At 33.7% G+C, this 21,570-nt stretch overlaps 2 protein-coding genes across 3 annotated transcripts in view; both read left to right on the top strand.

Moving 5' to 3' along the window:
* Positions 1-636: 636 nt before the first annotated feature.
* On the top strand, positions 637-4,583 carry LOC126852688 (ras-related protein Rab-35). The gene is made up of 3 exons (XM_050597726.1): positions 637-1,054; positions 1,779-2,203; positions 2,473-4,583. The coding sequence occupies exons 1-3, from the start codon at positions 1,003-1,005 to the stop codon at positions 2,599-2,601; spliced, it is 606 nt and encodes a 201-aa protein (XP_050453683.1). The 5' UTR covers positions 637-1,002; the 3' UTR covers positions 2,602-4,583.
* A 2,751-nt stretch (positions 4,584-7,334) lies between these two features.
* Positions 7,335-21,570, top strand: part of LOC126852676 (F-box/LRR-repeat protein 14) — a 56,807-nt gene continuing 42,571 nt past the window's right edge. Inside the window, exons 1-2 of one of the 2 annotated variants that reach the window (XR_007687864.1) lie at positions 7,335-7,674; positions 7,824-10,612. Coding sequence is in view for 1 of the 2 variants with exons in the window: in XM_050597706.1 (XP_050453663.1) it covers positions 8,963-10,480 (1,518 nt within the window). In the remaining variant the exon portion in view is untranslated. Of the gene's footprint in view, positions 7,675-7,823; positions 11,323-21,570 lie in introns of those variants that run through there. The other variant, XM_050597706.1, reaches the window with a different exon arrangement.

Here is a 21,570-nt window from a genome sequence, read left to right as displayed (position 1 = left end):
TCTAGACGTGTAAAAAATTATTTTTTTAATAGAAAAAAACAGTTAAAAAAAACATTTTTTTTTTTATTGAAAAGAAAACAAATTTTTCTTTATTATATTTCTTAAATATAATATTATTTTTTTGTTAATTTGATAAAAAAAACTACAATTTCTTATGTTTTTTAGTTTATTTTTTTCGAAAGTAATTTTAATGGATTAATGAGACTTTTCCGGCAAATTACTAATCAAACGTAATTCGGATAATTTTTTCAATTAGATGCATAGTAAAAATTTTTTTAATTAAAAATAGTGATTGTATAACTATATACCCAATTGAAATGCGAATTACATTTAAAATAATAATGGTTATAATTCAATAATTCAAATCTATCATCTAAAAAGTTAAAAATAATAAAAAATCAATTTGAGTATAATCAAAATATATTAAAAATATATTAAATATCTTTAAACAAAAAAGAAAACTGAAAAAAAAGACGAGGCTTTTTTTTCTATTTACATCTCTATCTTCTTCCAAAGGTCCGTTTATCCGTTTATTCAAATTTCAAATAACCGCACCAGAAATCCACCAATTGCATAACGCGATCGATCGCGATTGAATATCGGGCTTGAGGAACGATGAAACGCCGGGGTCGTTGAAAACGCCAACGCGAGACGAGAGATCGCGAGACGGGGAATATGGCGGCGGTGACAGGCTGGTGACAATTCGATGTGGGATGGGCGTCGCGTTGAACGAGGGAGAGCGCAGAGCCTTTTTTTCCCGTCGTGATGATAATAAATGGTGATACCGCGGCGTATAAACATGGCGATCATTTGATATCGCAGTCGTCTTCCGATCCGCGAGTCTCGCTGCTCAAGATCGTGCGGGGGTAAGGTAGGTAGGTAGGTATACACCGTTCTCGTCTCGTGGACGCCCGCCTGTGGAAAACGTCGAGAGTTTCGCATCATCGTGAGGATCTTTCTCGTCATTTTCTCCCGCGGCATCATCAAGAAGCTTGGATTAAAATGGCCCGGGAATACGATCATCTGTTCAAGCTGCTCATCATTGGAGATAGTGGTAAATATTAAATATATGCAGCATCACCGTACTGTAACGCGTGTACAGAGACGCGCAATTAAAGAAATCTCGCAGTTGCGTATTTCTCTCTCTCTCTCTCTCTCTCTCTCTCGCTCTCGGAGAGCGAGAGAGAGAAATGACGGATCGCACAGCATTTATGCGTCAAGTGTTGTGTGATACTCGTTGATAATCGCCTATCATTACCACTAGTGCCAGTTTATTAAATGATGAGTCTGATGACATGTATACATTGACTGTCCGCTGCACTGTTGGCATGGCTTAGATAGATTTCATGATGTGAAAATTGTTCTTCCTGTAGGGCACGGCTAGTGGTAGGGGATTAGGCACATTGCAATGTAAAAGGAAAGAAATCATAAGATAATAAAGTGATAAAGGGATACTATCTGCGAACTTTTTATCACTCTTATTCATTTGCCATAATCAATTATTTTTTTTATTATTGATATTAATTTATAAATATAATAAAAGATCTACATTTATATATATATATATATATTTCTTTTTATTTTAAATAATTATATAAACAATACGATATTCTATAAAAATAATTTATAAAATAATGTAGAAATATATATTTATCATGGCACTAATGTTTGTTTAAAAAAAAAGTATTTGTACATTTTTGTATATTTTTTTTGAAAATTATTTTTATAAACACTTATTTAATATATATGTAAAGAATATATTCCCTTTTGTCTTTAAGGTGTAGGTAAAAGCTCGCTACTTTTGAGATTTGCCGACAATACTTTTAACGGCAGTTATATAACTACGATAGGAGTGGACTTTAAAATACAAACTGTGGAGATAGATGGTGAGCGAGTAAAGCTGCAAATTTGGGATACCGCTGGACAAGAACGTTTCCGGACAATAACTTCAACTTACTATAGGGGAACACACGGCGTTATAGTTGTATATGATGTGACCAGCGGTGATACATTCGCGAATGTTAAACGATGGCTGCATGAAATCGAACAGAATTGTGATGTGGTTAACAGGGTACTTGTAGGAAATAAGAATGATGCACCTAATCAGAAAGTGGTGTTAACAGAGGATGCGCAAAGATTCGCCAATCAAATGGGAATACAGTTGTTTGAAACCTCCGCCAAGGACAACATTAATGTCGAGGAAGTATGTCACTCTAATTTCTTCTCTTTGTTATAATTTTAATAGGTCAAATTTTAAGCTCTATTTAATTATTGCCATTGTTATTTACAAAGTAACATACAACCAAGAGTATATTATAAACACAAGTAATTATTTGTCAAAGTTTAAAGATACTTGTAAATAAATTTGTAGATAATTCATATTTTGTTAAGAAATTTACAATAATGTGTAAGTTAAGAAATTAATAAGGTTCTCAAGTGAAAATACAAATTACAATAATGTGTTATTTGTAGATGTTCATGGCAATAACGCGGCAAGTATTGCGGACCAAAAAAGAACGCAAGGAGCGGCAAGCCATACAAACCAACGAGACAGTCAATTTGAGGAAAAGCACAAAACAGCACAGGAAAAAATGTTGTTAGCGAGCGTTGTATAAACATGCTACTCCTTATTCACAAAATATTATTTGATACGGTAATTAGGACAGAATAAAACAGAGAGCATGTGTTAATATCACTAGCAGACATGAGACGCTGGAAACCCTGATATTTTCTAACACCAACTTTTTTGTGAGTTTTGTATTCCAATTATGATACCTAAGATTGTATGCTAACTAAAAAAAAAGGCAAACTTTTGATGTTAGTAGATATTGTATTTAAATATCGAGCGGAATATCGAGCGAGCGCATAGGGCTTATTTAATGAAAACGATTGTCTATGCAACATTCCTTTTGTGCTGCGTTTAGGAACAAAGGCCTATTCATTTATAACATTTATGAAAGGGTAACTTATCACACATATATACACATGCAAATATTAAAAATTATTGTCACATAAACATGCGCGCGTTTCGTATCGCATAATCATTAAATAACGTAACTAATGAACGCTCCTTCACAAAATACATCTTTCGTTAATCTTTCCAAAGTCATTTTGGTCATTGCATAGAGTTTTGCTGCACTTTCGACCATGAGTTACCATATTTTAAATAAATTGTATTTAAAGTGAGTAGGATTAAAGTTTCTTGAACAAACGAGCAACGGATATTATTAGCTAATCCAAATAAAACGTAGGATGTTTTAGTAAAATTAAGGATCCTGTATATATATAGTTTGATGACGCTTTCAGTGCACTCTAAAAGATTCGGACATTAAGGCACAACTGAATGTATTGATTAATATACAAAAAGAGTGCATACTGTTTAAAAATTATAAAAAAAAACTTGGCCATATAAACTTCGACATATTTTCTATTGAATTCAAAAGACTGTCGTAACAAATTGAAAACCACGATTTGATTTATGAAATTTACACAGTAAGCATAATTTATAATTTTTTCTTCCGACTTTTATAATTAAATTTTTTTACACTAATATATATAATATTATATATATTATTATAATATATATTATAAATATATTACATACTATTAATATTAAAATATATATAACATATATTATAAATAATATATATGTATAATATATGTTGAAATTATAGATTTTGAGCATACAATTTGCACATATATATATATATATGACAATTACTATATTTAAAAATATTTTTTTAAAGTCTTTTTTTAAATACCTAATGAAATTATTAGATGCAATTTTCTCTGATTATTGAAAGTGATTTTCCCCAGTAAAAGATGTATATGCCCTTTATTATACTTTCAAGATATCGGAATACATAATATTTAATTGGGTGCATCAATAAAATATTAAACAGTATTACATATATATGTCACTTTTTAATTTTATATATCGTTTAATGTGTATCTATCTGCATAATAGCGGCTCTATACCAGAGAAAAGAAGTTTATATCTATGCGTCCGAATTATATATATACTTGGAGAGAGATATCGCAAAAAAGTATTTTAAATTATCCATGCATTTGCGACGAACATACACACACGCCCATATACACACACGCCCATATACACACAGTTAAATATTTATTGCAGAAGGGTAGATAGCAAGTCGATAAAATACGAATGATGATCGGTCATGTCCAGCTATGACAGAAGCTGTCTGTATTAATCTGTGATAATAGTTAAGATAATGTCGCCAGCTGCCACTGTGTAATACTGCTGCATGTACCTACTCTCTACTCCTCCCCTCCTTCCTCTCCCCATTATAATTGTAATTAATATCATTAGCCATTGTTTCTCTTTTCCTCTTTTTTTTTCTTTCCTTTAGTATCAATTACTTATCTCCCTTAGAGGCAATAAAGCGGCATCCTACAAAATGTGTACATATTATCTACTTGCCAGTTTTAGTGGCATATTATTCATGAAGTATTTCAATCGAGCATATTCATCTTGTTTACTATTGTACAGTTACGACGTTGTAATATTATTATACATACTACGATTATAAATAAATAGAAATCTACATGTATGTATTAAATGTAAGTATTGCTTTTTTCATTCCTATATCTTTATTGAGTTGGAAAATTTTTTCTCCAAATTGGATATGTTTTCTTTAAATAATCTAACTAAAATATGTGTAAAAAAACAAGAGAAAATACTACTGGTAAAATCGTTAAATAATAGCAACGGATATGCTCGAAAAAAGAGAAAGACCAAAGGGATATCTTCAAGAGAGCTTTGTATGCATGTATTGATCCCTAATGTCATATGCAAATTATTTCTAACTTATAAAAATATATATCGTATAATTTTTTTAAATGAATATATACAGGGTGTCCGGCAACTTTTGATCCGAAATGTGAAGATAGATTGGATCAAACTGAAAAGAAAAGTCCTGTACTATTTTTCTCTATAACCCTTCATAAAGAAGTTATTATTGAGTAAAGTCTGGCCAATCAGCACCGATCTTTAGCCGGACACACGTCAGTGAGCCACGCGTCTAGTAGTGGTGCGCCGCTGTAACAGCTGAACGCTCACGCACACTATCAAGCGCGCGACTCACTAACGTGCGCTTGGCTAAAGATCGACGATGATTGGCAAGACTTTACTCAATAATAACTCAATAATAAAACTCTTTTATTAAGCGTTATACAAAAAAATGATTCAGGACTTTTCTTTTCAATTTGACCCAATCTACCTTCATACTGCGAGTCAAAAGTTGCCGCACACCCAGTATATAATTTTGAAGAGGCGTTTTATTATCGATATAGAATATAATTAGACGAAAATCTTATATATGCTTTTATTCGTTAGAGGTAGACTTTATATGATAATATTCTTATTCTCGCCTTGTCTTTTATTCATCCGATTTTTTTTCAATAATTATCTTATTAATATAATTATCTTATCACAGTCGGTGAAATTATTATACACATTGTCGTGTTATTATATTTAATTGCTTGGATTGGATTATTTATATTATGCACTAGAGGAGAAAATTATCGATATATAAATTTCAACGAGATGTATATATCTATACAAATATGCATACAAAAATTTCATCTAGACACATATATGTGTTTCGGATCGATCGAAACGCTCTACTGACATCTCCAATGTGTAGCACGATTCTAAAATTTCATTAATTAGCGTGCAAATCGTTTCGCAAAATGAATCGCATTGCTTAAATATCCTATCTGTGCCAGTAAACGCGAGCAAAGATCTTTAAAGAAATCCGTACGTAATGTAATTAAAATTAATCAAATATATTACATAATTATTAAATATATTAAATATTATATATCAAATATTATACATATATAATTATTTAATATATGTCTAATTAGTACAAAAATCATATATATATACAGGGTGTCCGACGTCAATCGCATTACCTATCGTATGCAATGATTAGCCAGATTTCACTCAATAATAACTTTTTTATTAAGCGTTATAGAAAAAAAATGTAAAGGACTTTTCTTTTCGGTTTTATCTGCTCTATTTGCACACGACGAGTGACTGACGTGCGATTGACTCCGGACGTCCTCTGTGTGTATGTGAGTGTGCGTGTGCGTGCGTGTGTGTGTGTGTGTGTGTGTGTGTGTGTGTAATCTTATTGCACATCTATTTATCAAAATCTATATTGTACGAAATCCCTCTCCATTTTGTCACGGAAATTACATCGTGTCGTAAATTGCCTTATAATTAAACAAAGTTGATCTTGCATTCTTGACAAGCAAAAAATTGTTCGAGTATTCGATTATGCAAAAACAGTCACATCGCTCACAATCATTCGTTCGCACATTCTTATTAGCCTGCCTGAAAGATGTGACTCAAAGATATCATTATGCGAGTTCCCCTTCTGTATCTCAACTTGTCTCAATATATTTATCGCTCTTATCATCACCTTCTCTAAAGTCACTGATGTGCGTCTTAATAAGCGGTCAACGAGATGTTTATTTTTCCCGATATACTTATTCCTTTCGCAAGGTCTGAAAAAAAGAGAGTGTTATCATAACAGGGTATTATACGCCGGGGCATTATTTACGGAGTACGCATTGAGGATGAGAGAACCGAGTCGAGATCGAACGACGGGGACGATCGATGCACGAAATCAAAGATGTGGCGCGTAAAAAATAGGCGACGGATAAGGGGAAATTATCTCGCCGGCCCCTCATTTGAACTTTCAAAAACTCTTTCCGGCGACAAAGACCAACATTACGATACAATGTCTTGCATGCGCGCGACATGTGTTTTGTCATTTTGAGACAAAGAACGAAAAGAAAAAAAGAAAAAAAAAAAGATGGCAAAAAGGGAACACAACGAAGAGAATTCAGTATTTATTTGATATATCGTGCAACGCGAATCGGCATTCTGGAGGGGGATGGAGGACGGGGAGGGGCGAACGAGATAGTCTCTCTCACGCGCAATGTGGCCCGGTGGTGAAGGAGAAGGAGGGCAGGGGTGCGGAAGAGAAGTAAGGAGAGACAGACAGAGAGAGAAAGAGAGAAGAGAGAGAGGAGGAGGGAAGGGGTGATACACGGTATGTGCGCTGTGCGCATGGTGTCTCTCTCTCTCTCTCTCCTCTTCCCCCTCCCCCTTCTACGGGTCTCGCTCGCCCGCCCGCCGCAAACGAAAACTTAAAAATGCCGCCGCAGCGCAACCCGAATCGATATTCGCCGGTGCGGTCACGTGACGCGGCCGCGGGCCAATCGGCGGGGCTCGCTCCGCCTGTGGCCCGACGAAACCGCGGTACGACATCTACGTACGGGCGGACGGAACAACAGTCCGCGGCTAGCAGCGCACCGGTTCGTAGTTTGGTGATGCGCCGCTCTCGCGGTTATCCCGCGTACGAGTAGTAATAGTGACCCGGACGCATCGGTAAGAGGCATCGGACGACGAGGACGACGACGTTAAACGGTGACGGGGACGACGGCGAAGTTATCGCCACGACCGGGTTGGTCGGGGATATATACGGGTGAAGGAGCGAAGCGAAATCGCTCTTTGATTGTTCTTCGCGTCTACATTCTTTTCTTTTTTCGATATATACATACACGTATGTGAGTTCCGCGAGCTCTGTCTGTGCATATGTGGTGGTGCTCTATCGTCCGCCGGAAGAAGAAACGCGCGTAAGCGATCCTACGTATATATATATATATATATATATATACACACATTATATATATATATATATATATATATATATATATATATATATATATATATACACACACACACACACACATACATACACACACACCGGTATACGTCGTCGTAGTGGCCGTCGTCTCGCGTGCAAAAAGAGTCAGCCAGTCGTCGCGGCTCACGGGACAGAGCGAGAGGGTAGAGGAAGTGACTACGGTGCGCGCGACAAGGATGGAGTGCGCGGATGAGTGCAAAGAGGCGCGTTGAGGCGGGCGGGTGTGAGAGAGAGAAAGAGAGAGAGAGATATACAGTGTAAGAGAGAGAGAGAGACTCTCTCTCGGCGCGACGCGAGTGGGACTGACGAGGACGAAGAAGGAACGGAGAAGAGTTCCAGACGGTGGCTATAACGCGATATATAGGTAGTGCATTTTTTATATATACCTGTGCAAGAGAGAGAGAGTGGTGGTACTTTAATGAAAAGTAACTCTCTCGACGATAATCGAAATCGCGTGTCCGCGTTCTCCCGCGTTGTTATCTCTTCACTTTCCGACGATCTCGCGAGATAAATTTTCCTCTTCCTTCCTCCTGCCTCCCTCCCTCTTCACTCGATCACGTTGTAGATCACGCGCCCCGCGTCGCCGATCTGTGTCGATGCGGTGATATCGCGGCGACTGTCGACTGTCGCGACGATCGATAACCACGATCAATAGTGAGAAAGAGAGAGAATGTTGCGCGCGCGTGACATTCGTTGTATCGTTTAAATATATGTGTGCCTAGAGAAATTGTGCCGCGTGAAGTTCGCGCGAGATAAAGGAAAAGTCGCTTTTTTGTTACGCGACTCCGTCTACGAGTTCGACGCACATAACCTAACCTAACCTAAAAGGGACGAGGATTAGAGATTGGAGATCGGGAAGAAGTGGAGTGCGAAAAGAAGTGGGAACAGATACGAGCAAGACGAAGTAAGTTTTCAAGATAGAGGAGAATAATCATCGCGACGGGCAAGGACACGACGAGCGCTCGACGATCGCTCGCTCGTCGTCGACGATCACTGCGGCGGCGGAGTCGCCGCGCGTGAGGCCTCGGCAAGTGCCAGCGGCGGCAGCGGCGACGGGGTCGCAAGACGGTCAACACGACGACGGGGAAGACGAGGACGACGACGACGACGGTGGCGGCGGCGGGGACGGCGGTGGTGGTGGCGACGACGACGGCGTCGACGACGACGACAACGACGACGACGACGACAACGACGACGACGACGGCGACGACGGCGATATGGAGGAGAGTCAGCTGTTGATGACGGAACTTCCGATGCCGTTGACGCCGAGCGGCGGTACGACGTTGCTACATCGCCCGGGCCATTTCTATCACCTGCATCAGCCGCACCTGGCAATACCGACGCCGCAGAGCCAGGCGATCCTTCAGCACAACTCGGGTGCGGCGAGGCATTACGGCACCGACGGCAACGCCGGCTGCGGCGGCCTACGCGATCTGCCGTCCTATACGATCGGCCAGGGTGGCGGCATCTCGTCGCGACATCAGTTGCACCCGCATCAGGTGCTCCAACGCGGTAAAGTGGCGACCCACGGCCAGCCCGCCGCGAGCACTCACGTGTCCTGCCTTTATCCGGAGATCCTCGCGCTTATCTTCAGTTACCTAGACGTATGCGACAAGGGACGCGCCGCGCAGGTATGCACCGCGTGGCGCGACGCCGCTTATTATCGCTCGGTCTGGCGAGGAGTCGAGGCGCGACTGCACTTGAAGAAACAAGCGCCGGCGTTATTCGCCAGCCTGGTACGACGCGGTGTCAAGAGGGTGCAGGTACTGTCATCGCGGCGCGGCATCAGCGATGTACTCAAGGGCGTGCCGAATCTCGAGGCACTGAACCTGTCCGGTTGCTATAATATTACCGATTCTGGTCTCACAAACGCTTTCAGCCAGGAATACCCATATCTCACCGAGCTTAATCTGTCGCTCTGTAAACAAGTGTCGGACACCTCGCTCAGCAGGATAGCGCAATACTTGAAGAATCTCGAGCATCTTGAATTGGGCGGGTGTTGCAACATCACCAACACTGGTCTATTGCTGATCGCGTGGGGTCTTAAGAAGCTCAAGCGGCTGGATTTGCGAAGCTGCTGGCACATTTCCGACTTGGGTATCGCTCATTTGGCTGGGCTGAATCATGAAACCGCGGATGGCAACCTCGTCCTGGAGCATCTGAGTTTGCAGGACTGCCAACGGTTGAGCGATGACGCACTCAAGCATCTATCTGTTGGTCTCACCACCCTCAAGTCTATCAACCTGTCCTTTTGCGTGTGCATAACTGACTCTGGTGTCAAGCATCTGGCTAGAATGCAGAGTCTGCGCGAGCTCAATTTGCGCTCGTGCGACAACATCTCTGATATCGGTATGGCATATCTGGCCGAGGGCGGTAGTCGCATCACCTCGCTCGACGTGTCCTTCTGCGACAAGATCGGCGATCAAGCTCTCGTGCACATTTCTCAAGGTCTATTCAACCTCAAGACTTTATCGCTGTCCGCCTGCCAGATCAGCGACGAGGGTATCTGCAAGATTGCCAAGACCTTACACGATCTCGAGACTCTCAACATTGGTCAGTGCAGCCGACTCACTGATCGAGGCTTATACATCATCGCCGAGAGCATGAAGAACCTCAAGTATATCGATCTGTACGGTTGCACCAAGATTACCACTAGCGGCCTAGGTCGGATCATGGACCTACCGCAGCTCAGTATCTTGAATCTCGGTCTGTGGCACATGGCCACAGTGCGGTGATGGCTTTTTCCGTGGCAGAGTGCTCGGAATGAGCGCCGTCAACGTCATCGTCATCGTTACCAAGGCGACAACGACTCCTCGTGGCGACTCAAGGACAACCTCGTTTACGCGCGCACGTTTCTGCCGCAGGCGGTAAGTCTCTTGCTGTCACTCCGCACACTCCAAAGTCGTCCGAACGTCTTCGACATCTTCGGCATTATCGTCGTCGGCGGATAACGTTAGCTTGTTTCGAGACGGGAATTCCTCTTTCTCGGAGAAAGGAAAGGCAAACCGCGCTCGCTCTCAAGGGATACTATTTCCCAACAAGATGGTACGAATTCTCTCGAGGAGAGCTTCTTTTTCTCAAGAAAGCGGCCGTCTCGAGTAACATATACATATGTGAATTGACTCGACGTGATGAATGTTACCACGCCTCTTCATTCAGATGTTTCGTAAACGCGCTTCTCTCGATAATTAATCGATAGTTGCTCTTCTTTCTAGTTAATGAGTACAGCAATATGGAGTGCAATATGAAAAAGATTTTAAAAATTTTGTTGATGAAATTGTATCATCGATGCTGTTGGTTTAAGTTTGGTCATTGTCATTTATCTTGTAAAAAAAAAGAAAATGAAAATGTGTGTTTATGTAGTCCTGTGCAAGATCTTTTTTCGGATATCTTTATAGATAATGCACTGCAATTTGATAAATATTTATAGTATCAAATATATTGTGCCTGAAGAGAAAATAGACGACTATTTCAGCTTTTGGGAAAATAGACGACTATATATATGTTTAATATTTGTCTCAAATGTTTCAAATTGACATCTTTTTTTATTTTGCCTTTTTTTTCTTTTTAATCTCAAATCTATCATTTATATTCGTGTATATTGCACAAGTAGAATTAAGTAGAAAAAAATTTACAAAATTTTCTTAATGTTGCAAAATACGTTCCTGAAACATTTTTTTTTACACAGATTTTCCTTTGAGGTACAAAAAATATATACACATGTATATATTTTTATATAAATGTATATAAAAAAGTATTTCTCTTTACGAGTTACTTTATCCTACGTGTGTCGCACGTTCTCTCTTATCTAACAGTTTAATCATACGTGCGAAGGTCAATGATGCAATATAGTATTGAAAGGCTAAGATTGGAACACGTCGCATAAATCCCGCGTCAATTGCGCACAGCTTGCGATAAAAATTCGATCTGTTAAAGAAAAGTATCTTTTTCGCCCATGAAAATATTTAAAATTCTTGAATAATCAGTCTGTTTCTATCTTTGATAATGAAATAAGAACTTTACAATAGATCGAGTCGTTCTGCTTATGTCTGCATGAATCAATTGAATCTGATGAACCTGCATACTTATTTAAGTAGGATTTTATATTTTTCCTTATGGAGAGAGATGAAGTTGATTTGATCGCGTCACCGCAACGAAGAAGCGATCGTAAGACTGCTTCTTTATATGATTTGTTGTGAAACACTCAGCATGCACAGTGAATTCTCGTTTTTCTTGACTACCTTGGACGAATCTCGGGTCGTGACAATCGAGCGTAGGACGAACTCAACGAACCTACATATGTATCTCGACATATGAATATAAGCAGGGTTGCCATCTCAGAATCTCCGTTCGTCCGGAGATCGACCAAAAAAAATAAAAAATAAAAAAAGAAGAGGCAGAGAAAAAAAAGAGAGAGAGAGTGGTGGGAGGGGTGAGAGAGAGCAGAGTGATATGCCGCAGTATAACAAATTTCGTTTATTTGTGTCTATTATGAATTGCATTTTATCCTTGTTCTTATTGTACTTATTTATACTCTAAATTTTTTTTAGCATTATATTATACATTTTACATTATATATTTGCATTTTACATACTAACAAATCCTCTATTTAGAACAAAAATTTAAAATACAATATTATTAGGACTGCGACATACAAATTATTTTTACGCTTTTTAATTTTGAAACTTCTTATTATTTAATACACTCTTTAATAATTCTATTTTTTCAGAATTCGTAATGTACTTATAAAATTTTTCGCAATTCATATTATAATTCATTTTCATGTAAATTTTAGCTCCTACTAACTCCACAAGCAGTTTTGTTCGTCGTTTCACATTTATTAATGAAGAAATTTTTTTGAAGTAACTACTTTTACTAGTAGCTAATATACATTATATTATTTTCAATAACTTGTCACTCAAATTATTATTTTTATGATTTGCAAAGATTTTTCTCTATTTTTTATCCAATGTGTCATTAACATTATTTATAGAGAGTAATAGATTTTACAAAATGTATTTCATTATATAATTTATTTTCGTTAATAATTACATTAAAACAAGTTGACACATCCAAAACATTTTCATAATTAAAATTATTATTCTTTAAATTAAACAAAAAATTTTATTTTTTTATAATTATAACCTTATTCAAAATTAATTTTAAATATAATATGAAATATTTTTTTTTTTATTTCAATATTGTAGATGTCTAACATAATAATTAATTTTTCAACATAGTAAATTTTGAAAATTAAGTCATGTGGAAAAAATTCTATAAAAATATAATAAGAATATAATTTATTCATTAATCATAATTCTTTATTGCTTGGAATAACGAAAAATTATGAAATAAAGTAAAAAGTTATTTTATATTCTCTATCAAAATATATATAATTAATTAGAAAAGTTCATAAATGAGTAGGAGATGCACATATAAATATATTTGTTAATATATTTTTTTTTAAGTAGGAGAAGCATTAATAAGAAATTATTAAAATAATTAATGTATGTAAAAAAGAGTTATCGACAACTACGCAAAAATAATACAAGATATTTTCTTCCTCTTTTTTTAAGGTAGTTGTCTCGCAAATTGCAATGAACAATAAAACTTTGAAAATTTAATTATACGTTAATAAATGTGACACATTTGTACAACTTATTATTAGAAGCAATTGTCCGTCATGAACGCAAAATAATCGCTATTAAAAATTGCACTTTTTATATGTATCGCATCATAAAATCTTAAAACGTACGAAAATCTTATATTTTAAATTTTAATAAAATTTTTTAAAATATCTATTACAGCAATAATTGTGTGTTAATATTTAAACTAAACACTATATTTATATATATAATTTTTTATTTATTTATATATTTTTTTAAATTAATTTTGTGTGTGTGCGTGTTTATGTACACATATGTGCATACATGCATAGAAATAAATATACATATTAAAAAAGCATATGACTATATATGACTCTATTTTATATATATATATATATATATATATATATATATATACATATATATATATTTATATATATTTATTTAACTTATATAAAAATATTGCTAATATTCTTTTTTGCTCTCTGATTTGCCGAATATTTTTTTTTAAACAGATAATTAAAAAGTGTAATTATTTGTGCTATTTAATTTGTGCTATACAATTATTATTACATTTTTATTTTGATTATAGATATTTGCAGATTAGTTCACGAATCATGAAAGATTAGATCATACTGGTCTACATTAACTTTTTATACGGTTGTACAATAAAATTATATTTGTTTAGCATTGTTTTGTAATAAAAATTTACAGGATGAAAGAAAATAGGGAACATAGAAAAAATAGAAAATAGATATATAACATTTTTCTCTTTTCTGTCTTACTTAGCCGCATTAAAACTCGTTTTGTTTTCAGTATTTGAAATCTTGAAATGAATGAAGATTTTCTAAGCAATGTTTTTAGCGAGCCCGTCAAATTCTTGATAGACAAAATTCTGAAAGTGAGGTAATGACTCAAAAAGGCAAAAATCCGAAATTTAAGACGTGATATATTGTCTCGAAAAGTCGTAATTTCTTCCGAAACTTAAAAATTGTGACAAAATCCCAAATTTTCGATTTAAAGACATCAAATTCTTTACACATTTATTTTAGTTGTTCACATACTATTATTTGTACATACTTTGAAAAGATAATTTTCATAAAATAACACAAAGTTAATATCTATTTATAATATAAATACGGAAAAAATTTGCTTTTTGTTTGCTTTTTAGGAGCCGCAAAGTTAATAAATCAATAAGATAATAATCTTTTTCCAGAAATGTAAATCTAATTTTTTTGAATATGTTCTCTAATTTTACACTTGTAGTTCTTCCTTTATGTCCATAAACTTCTAGAATAACGTAAATCCTTGAAAAACAAATTAAAATTTATTAATATTTAGTAATAATATTTTAATAGTTACTTTCTAACATCATTAAACATAAAATTATTACAATAATTATAATATCAATTATTTAATATAAATTTAAATAATAATAATAAATATATTATATAATATATCATATAATATATACTATATAAATATATTTATATAATAATAATAATAATAATAATAATAGGTTACCTGCATTCGAAACCGCTGCAGTTTGTTTGGCAATAATATCGTAGTCCTTTTATTATTGTTATTTTTTATTGCTTTAAAATTATTACAATAATTATAATATCAATTATTTAATATAAATTTAAATAATAATAATAATAAATATATTATATAATATATCATATAATATATATTATATAAATATATTATATAATATATCATATAATATATATTATATAAATATATTTATATAATAATAATAATAATAATAATAGGTTACCTGCATTCGAAACCGCTGCAGTTTGTTTGGCAACAATATCGTAGTCCTTTTATTATTATGTTATTTTTTATTGCTTTAAAATCCTGGCATTTTAATAAATTTATATCCACGTGGAGTAATGAAAATATATTCTTTCTTTCTGCACAATCGTTTGAGCTCTTTGATACTTCGGTAAAGGGGAGATATTTTGTAAATAATTTGCTGCACAATTAATTAAAATGCAGTTGTTTGGCAGTAAAGTACCTGTAAAAATTTCGTCTACAAATTAAGTTCTTAATTTGTAAGATTGTTTTTTTAATTTCATATGTTGCAATATTTAAAACTAATTAAAATAATATATTTGAATTGTTTAACGATATAAGATTAATTTTTAATCTTATTTCTATCAAAATATGCTATACTAAATAATTGTAATATACTATCAAAAGCACAAGTATTAGTAAAGAAAATTCTTTTATCACCCAATTTTTATTGATTGTATAATAATATTATCACCATTTTTCATTATTTGAACTTTTGTTATTTTATCGTAAATAAAAATTGATTTTCCAGATTATCTATTTGCAAATATTTGCTTCTTGTTTCCTTTTCCTTATTATTCTAGTTATTGCTAATTCATGCCAATTTTCTATTTTTTGTTGTATTGTTTATATATCGTATCGTTTAATATTTTTGATACTGTAATCCCTGCAAATTGTGTCTGCCCATATTCTTCTTCCAAGGGTACAGAACTTTCATCTATTGCGTGCACAACCTTTTTGCAAATATCACATTTATGTTCATTAATAAATTTATCTTCATTTGCACAATCTGGACACGGTTTCGTTATGCTTAGTACATTAATTTTATTGTTTGATTTGATTACATTACTTATTTTGATGTTTGATTTTTCTATTTCAGTCTCTTCTGTAATGATTGTATTATTTTATTTGATTATATTAATACTTATTTTGGAATTTTTCCATTTTATCCTCTTTTGCTGAATGTGCAAGTTTAGTACGTCCATTAAAAATTTACATAGTTTTGATATAAATTTATCAACTCATCATTTCTTCGTTTTTAAGGAGAACATTTTTTATTATATTAAAGTCTGTTTCTATAGATGCACTTGCTGGAATTCGCCTATATCCAAATTTATCGCGACATATACATTGGTAAATATTTAATATCTTTTATTATTTTATCAGCAAATTTTGGCAGATAATATTCATATGATGTTCTTCAACAATATTAATCAATTTTTTCACATTTTTTTCGATTGTTTCAGCCTACTCTATCTATTTTTTTGTTTTTGTTATTATTATCTTCTTCATCATTTATATTTTTTTCCTCTTCTGCATTTTCGAATAAATTTCCTTCCATTGTTGAGGACATGAGAAATTTAATTTTTATTTTATATTCTTTGCAGATTGATAACGTGCCATCTTGTTATTCCTTCTGTTACTTCCTTTTGTTACATGCAATTATTAAAATTGATGTTAAAAGAGCTTTTGCCATCTCTTCGTTATGATATAAGATTAATTGACCCAATAAAAATAAATAAAATTGTCTGATACGAATTCGCACGTTTTTAGAAAAGATGCATATTTCAAAATGTGCAACATCAATACGGACATAACAATTTGATACGTGAAGTCAATCGTTCAATCGGATCAATTTTCGTCGGTTTATTCCTAAGAAAAATTACGAAACATTTAACAAAAATAATAATTCTTATAATCGTTACAACAGTTTCAACAAAAACGTGATACACAATCTGTGACAAATAACAGATACCATGGCATCTACGTCTACGTTTATAGCTATAAGGATGAGCTGGAAGTGGGAATATTTTACACACCTAGCAGAATGTACGATAGCAAGATGCGATATTTGCCAAGAAATTTATGAGCTTCCAAAATGTGTCGCAACCAAACATATGAAACATATAACTTATGTCAAATATATTTTATCACTAGGTATAAAACAATATTGCGAATGGGAATTAATTTCCTTCTATTTTGAAACAGCAGGGCATGATTTAACATGCAAAATTTGTAAAAAAATTTTTTTGGCAAAAAAATGTGACGATAAAATAGATGAGCACTTAAAAAATAAGCATGAAGTTGATGAAGAGATGACTTTGAAACTCAAGAAATGGATAGAACCATTGTTTAATTTTGAAAATTATTATGCAAATTATTGCGAATGCTATCTTTGCGGTAATATAATTAGGAATTATAATACTTACATTCTTATGACACATATGGTCAAAGCTCATAACACTATCGCAATACCTTCAGAGATAATACCAAAAAATAATTAAAAGGAAACAATGAAGAAGAACAGAAGATGAAAAGAGAGCTGTTTCAGAAGAAAATCACCGCTTAATCGACAGTCGCTGCTGCCGCTAGCGATCAGCGAAAGTGACGGCAATAATTCTATTGCAAACAAATTTTATTTAAGCGAAATATTACGTAATATGCACATTTATTAGTATTAAATATTATAAATATGACAATAATTTCTCTTTACAAAAATTGTAAATCTTTTCCATCGCGATTATTTGCATTGCGTTTATTATATTTGAATATTTTTGTAGGCATTAGCACAATTTTTGACTATTAAATATCCAGAGAAACTACAAGTTATCGCTGTTAAAAGAACTTTAGAAAAATCACAAATTACTTCTCGAAGACGGGATGCATCTGATCGTAACCATTTAATTAACCAAAACTGAATAGAATTTGTATTATGATTTTTTGTTAACATTTGTGCTAGTTCACCTCGATCACAATATATTACACAATGATATAAAAACATATGTTTTGAATTTGAATTATCTGAGGTTTCTGTATTTGTTTTACTATACTTCTAGTAGCATAGATATATTACAAGCTGGTTCTAAAATTGCATGCTCGATAAATATCCAATTGATAATTTCCCCAATACGTAAAAAGGGTCTAATCCGATGTTATGTATGATTCCTCCTAATTTATTGAATCACATTATATGTAAAGCTTTTACAGGATCTTCATGAACATATTTTTTTCATGATTCATGTTTTGTAATGCATAATAGCATGCAACACTATATAAATGTGGAAGTTCTAATATTGTTGGGATCCATATGTTTTACTGCCATTTTTATTTTATATGCCATAGCAGATTTTCCACGTTTATTTTCTATAACAGTTTCTATTGGCTTATGAAGAAAACATTTGCCGCAGCATCCATTACCTTCTGTAAATCTGCAAGTTATCTTTGTATTTATATCATTTTTATCTGAATTATCAATTTTGCATTTAATAGCTGAACCACAACGGCAATTTTCATTAGCATATCCTGATTGACTATCATAAAAAGTTTATAGTTCTTAAAATTAAAACATGAAAGTTTAGTGACTTCCCAAATCTTTTGACACAATACATACTGTCTGGTTGCAAAACTGTATAGTATAGTGTCTTACGGTTCTATTATGTTTATTTGTCTTTTGAAATTTCTATAAATTATCTCTATAATTATCATGAAAATCACCTTTTAATATATTTATTGTAAAAACGATTTCTGCATTTGATTGCAGTATGCACTAATATGACTCGTCATATAATGTCGTAGATTCATTAATATCTGATTTACTTTTCGAGATGTACTATTTATTTTTTATGAAATCATGACTTATATTTTGTTTATCAAAAAAAGTATTCATTAATTGGTCTTGAATGTTATATCTATTATATATAACAAATGTATAAAGAGTGTTATAGCCCGAAATTAGCTATTTATTAGCTATTATTATTATCGTCAATCTTAAATATTATTAATTTAAAGTATTTCTTAATACGCATTCCGACTATAACGAGATATCGCGAAAGGCGTATTATGTTACGAGCGCGAAACGCTGACGAATGAGCCACGCGCCGAGGCTATGCGAGCGCGAAGAAGATCGAACCACCGGAAATGGAATTTCGATCGAACCATATCTTAGCTTGCTTTTGGCCTAACCATTCGAAATGAGCGACACAACCATATGGTCATGTCGCTAAGGGATCCCCTCCAAAAAATCAATCGAAAAGCAGGTAATAAAAGAGACCACCGCGAATATGCGGCGAGCAGTCACTAACCAAGTATTATATCGGACAGGCATTATTACCGATTTACATCGGGCAGTCACTAATCTAATATATCAGATAACCATTAACATCGATTTGTATCGAGTCTTTAACAGTTATTGTGTAGTGAAATAGTGAAAACATATACCTTTGTATAAAATAACTAAAGGGAAGCTACATTTATTACAACAAACCAGCTGGACATCCTAACCATTCTTGAACTTCCTAGTTCTCAATCGGCTAACGATCCCAAAATTACCCGTGCCTTTCCAAAGGCACAACAAGAGTATTCACTGTTACATAATCATCGATTTGCTTCGTCAAAGTTGATTATATTGCATCACATTTTATTATTTTCTCATTATAAAATACGATTTGATTTTTATAATTTATTAAAAGTTCTATCACTTATCTATTTTAACAGGCCTCTCGTGAATAGACTTGATTATATAATAATCACAATATATTACTACTAAAAAACACATGTAATAGTAAATACAATAAAATATAAAATATCAATAAAATATCTATTAAAATGTTCTTACGTCGTATTATTGCCAATGATGCCAGAAATTGGCCCCGGTAGCATACGCACAGACGTATCGCGTGCATGTGCGGCGCAAAATGTAATCTTCCTTCCTTCTCATTTTCCTCTTATTTCTATTTTCTTGTAATCTTATCTCTCTCTCTTCGTCTTCTTTTCTCCTCTCTTTCTTCTCCTTTTCTGATGTCTCCGTTGTACCTGCACCTTCGCCTCGATGTCGATCTCTTCTTTTCTGTGATCTCTTGATCTGTTCTCTCTCCTGATCGACTGTTTCGATCCTTTCTTCTCTCTCTCTGATCTCGTCCTGCCGTCCCGATCTCATCTTTCGTCCTGTCACGTCTCTTTATCGATCCTCGTCTTTACTCGCTATGGCTTTTATAAGACCTTTGATCCAGATAACGCACGAAATATTTATTAACATAAAATGAAAACTTATGTTTTAGAAAATATAGTCAAAAATTGTTATTGAAAAATTTATGAAAAGTTTATGAAAATAGTCTTTATAAACTGATTGATTTTTATCACTAATTTTTATAACTAATTAATTATTAATATAAGTGATTTTTGAAATATAAATCGGTTTTTTTTTCTTCACTTGATCCATCAGGATTTCATTTCCTCTCGGCCATGTCCATTCTTCCTTCCTCTCTTCTAGATTACTCACTCCTCGTTCTCTCTCCTCCCTTTGCTCTTTCCTTTTTTTCTCTCTTTCTCACGATGCACCCTTTTACCATCAGTATTCACACCATTTTCAGTAGTGATGCGTGATTTTGAAAAAAAAATCGATCAAAAAAAAGATCGATATAATAAAAAAATTTGATACTAAAATATCAATATTTTAATACAAAAAAAAATTTCAAAATCGAAAAATCGATTATTATAAATTTTAAATATTTAAAAGAAGTCTTTCTTATTAAGCGGGAAAAACATGTACATATATTTGAATGTTAAACATTTAAAAATTAATTTCAAACGCATTTGCATATATTTCAGTTTGTTTAATTAATAATTAAGTTTAAGCTATTTTAATATAAAATATATTATATTTTGTGTATTCTAAAATTCACTGCTAGTACTGAAAATCTATAGTCACATATATTAAGTCCGTATCAAACTATGCATTGAGATTGAAATTTGACCAATCAGGACAAACAAATTTTAGTTCTTTTATTTTGATTGATCAAATTTCAATCTTCAATACATAGTATGATACGGACTTTATAGATTTTCAGTGTTGACTGTGAATTTCTGAACACAGCTTTACTCTACAGATGGTGCAGAAGTTCGATAATTCCAACAAAAAATCGGATATCGATATATCGGATCTTCGACAAATCGTACGAAAAAATCGATTATTCTACAAAAAAAAAAAATTGGATTTTTCGATATATCGGACAAAATCGCCCATCACTAATTTTCAGTATCCACTCCTCTCTTGCTCCTACTATCCGCTTTCTTTCAGCTAACCTTTCTTTTTCACACCCTTTTAGTCTATTCTGATAGACATTGAAAATTTAAATACATACGCACGATATGAAGAAAATAGAACTTGGTTTTAAAAAAGATAGAAATTTGGTTTTAAAGATAGAACTTGGTTTCCTTGAAAAATAGAGCAAGAAATATTCATTTTTAACATAATTTATTATTAACATGAATAAATATTTATGTTTTAGAAAAAAATAATCAAAAATTATTATTTAGAACTAATTGACTTTAAATATTTTTGACAAATAACGCACTGTATACGCAAATATTCACTTTTAATAAAATTCCACAACGAATCACCTTGTTGAACGTTAACTATC

Source organism: Cataglyphis hispanica, chromosome 11, assembly GCF_021464435.1.
Source record: "Cataglyphis hispanica isolate Lineage 1 chromosome 11, ULB_Chis1_1.0, whole genome shotgun sequence".
NCBI lineage: Eukaryota > Metazoa > Arthropoda > Insecta > Hymenoptera > Formicidae > Cataglyphis > Cataglyphis hispanica.
This window is presented reverse-complemented; position numbering and strand designations above follow the sequence as displayed.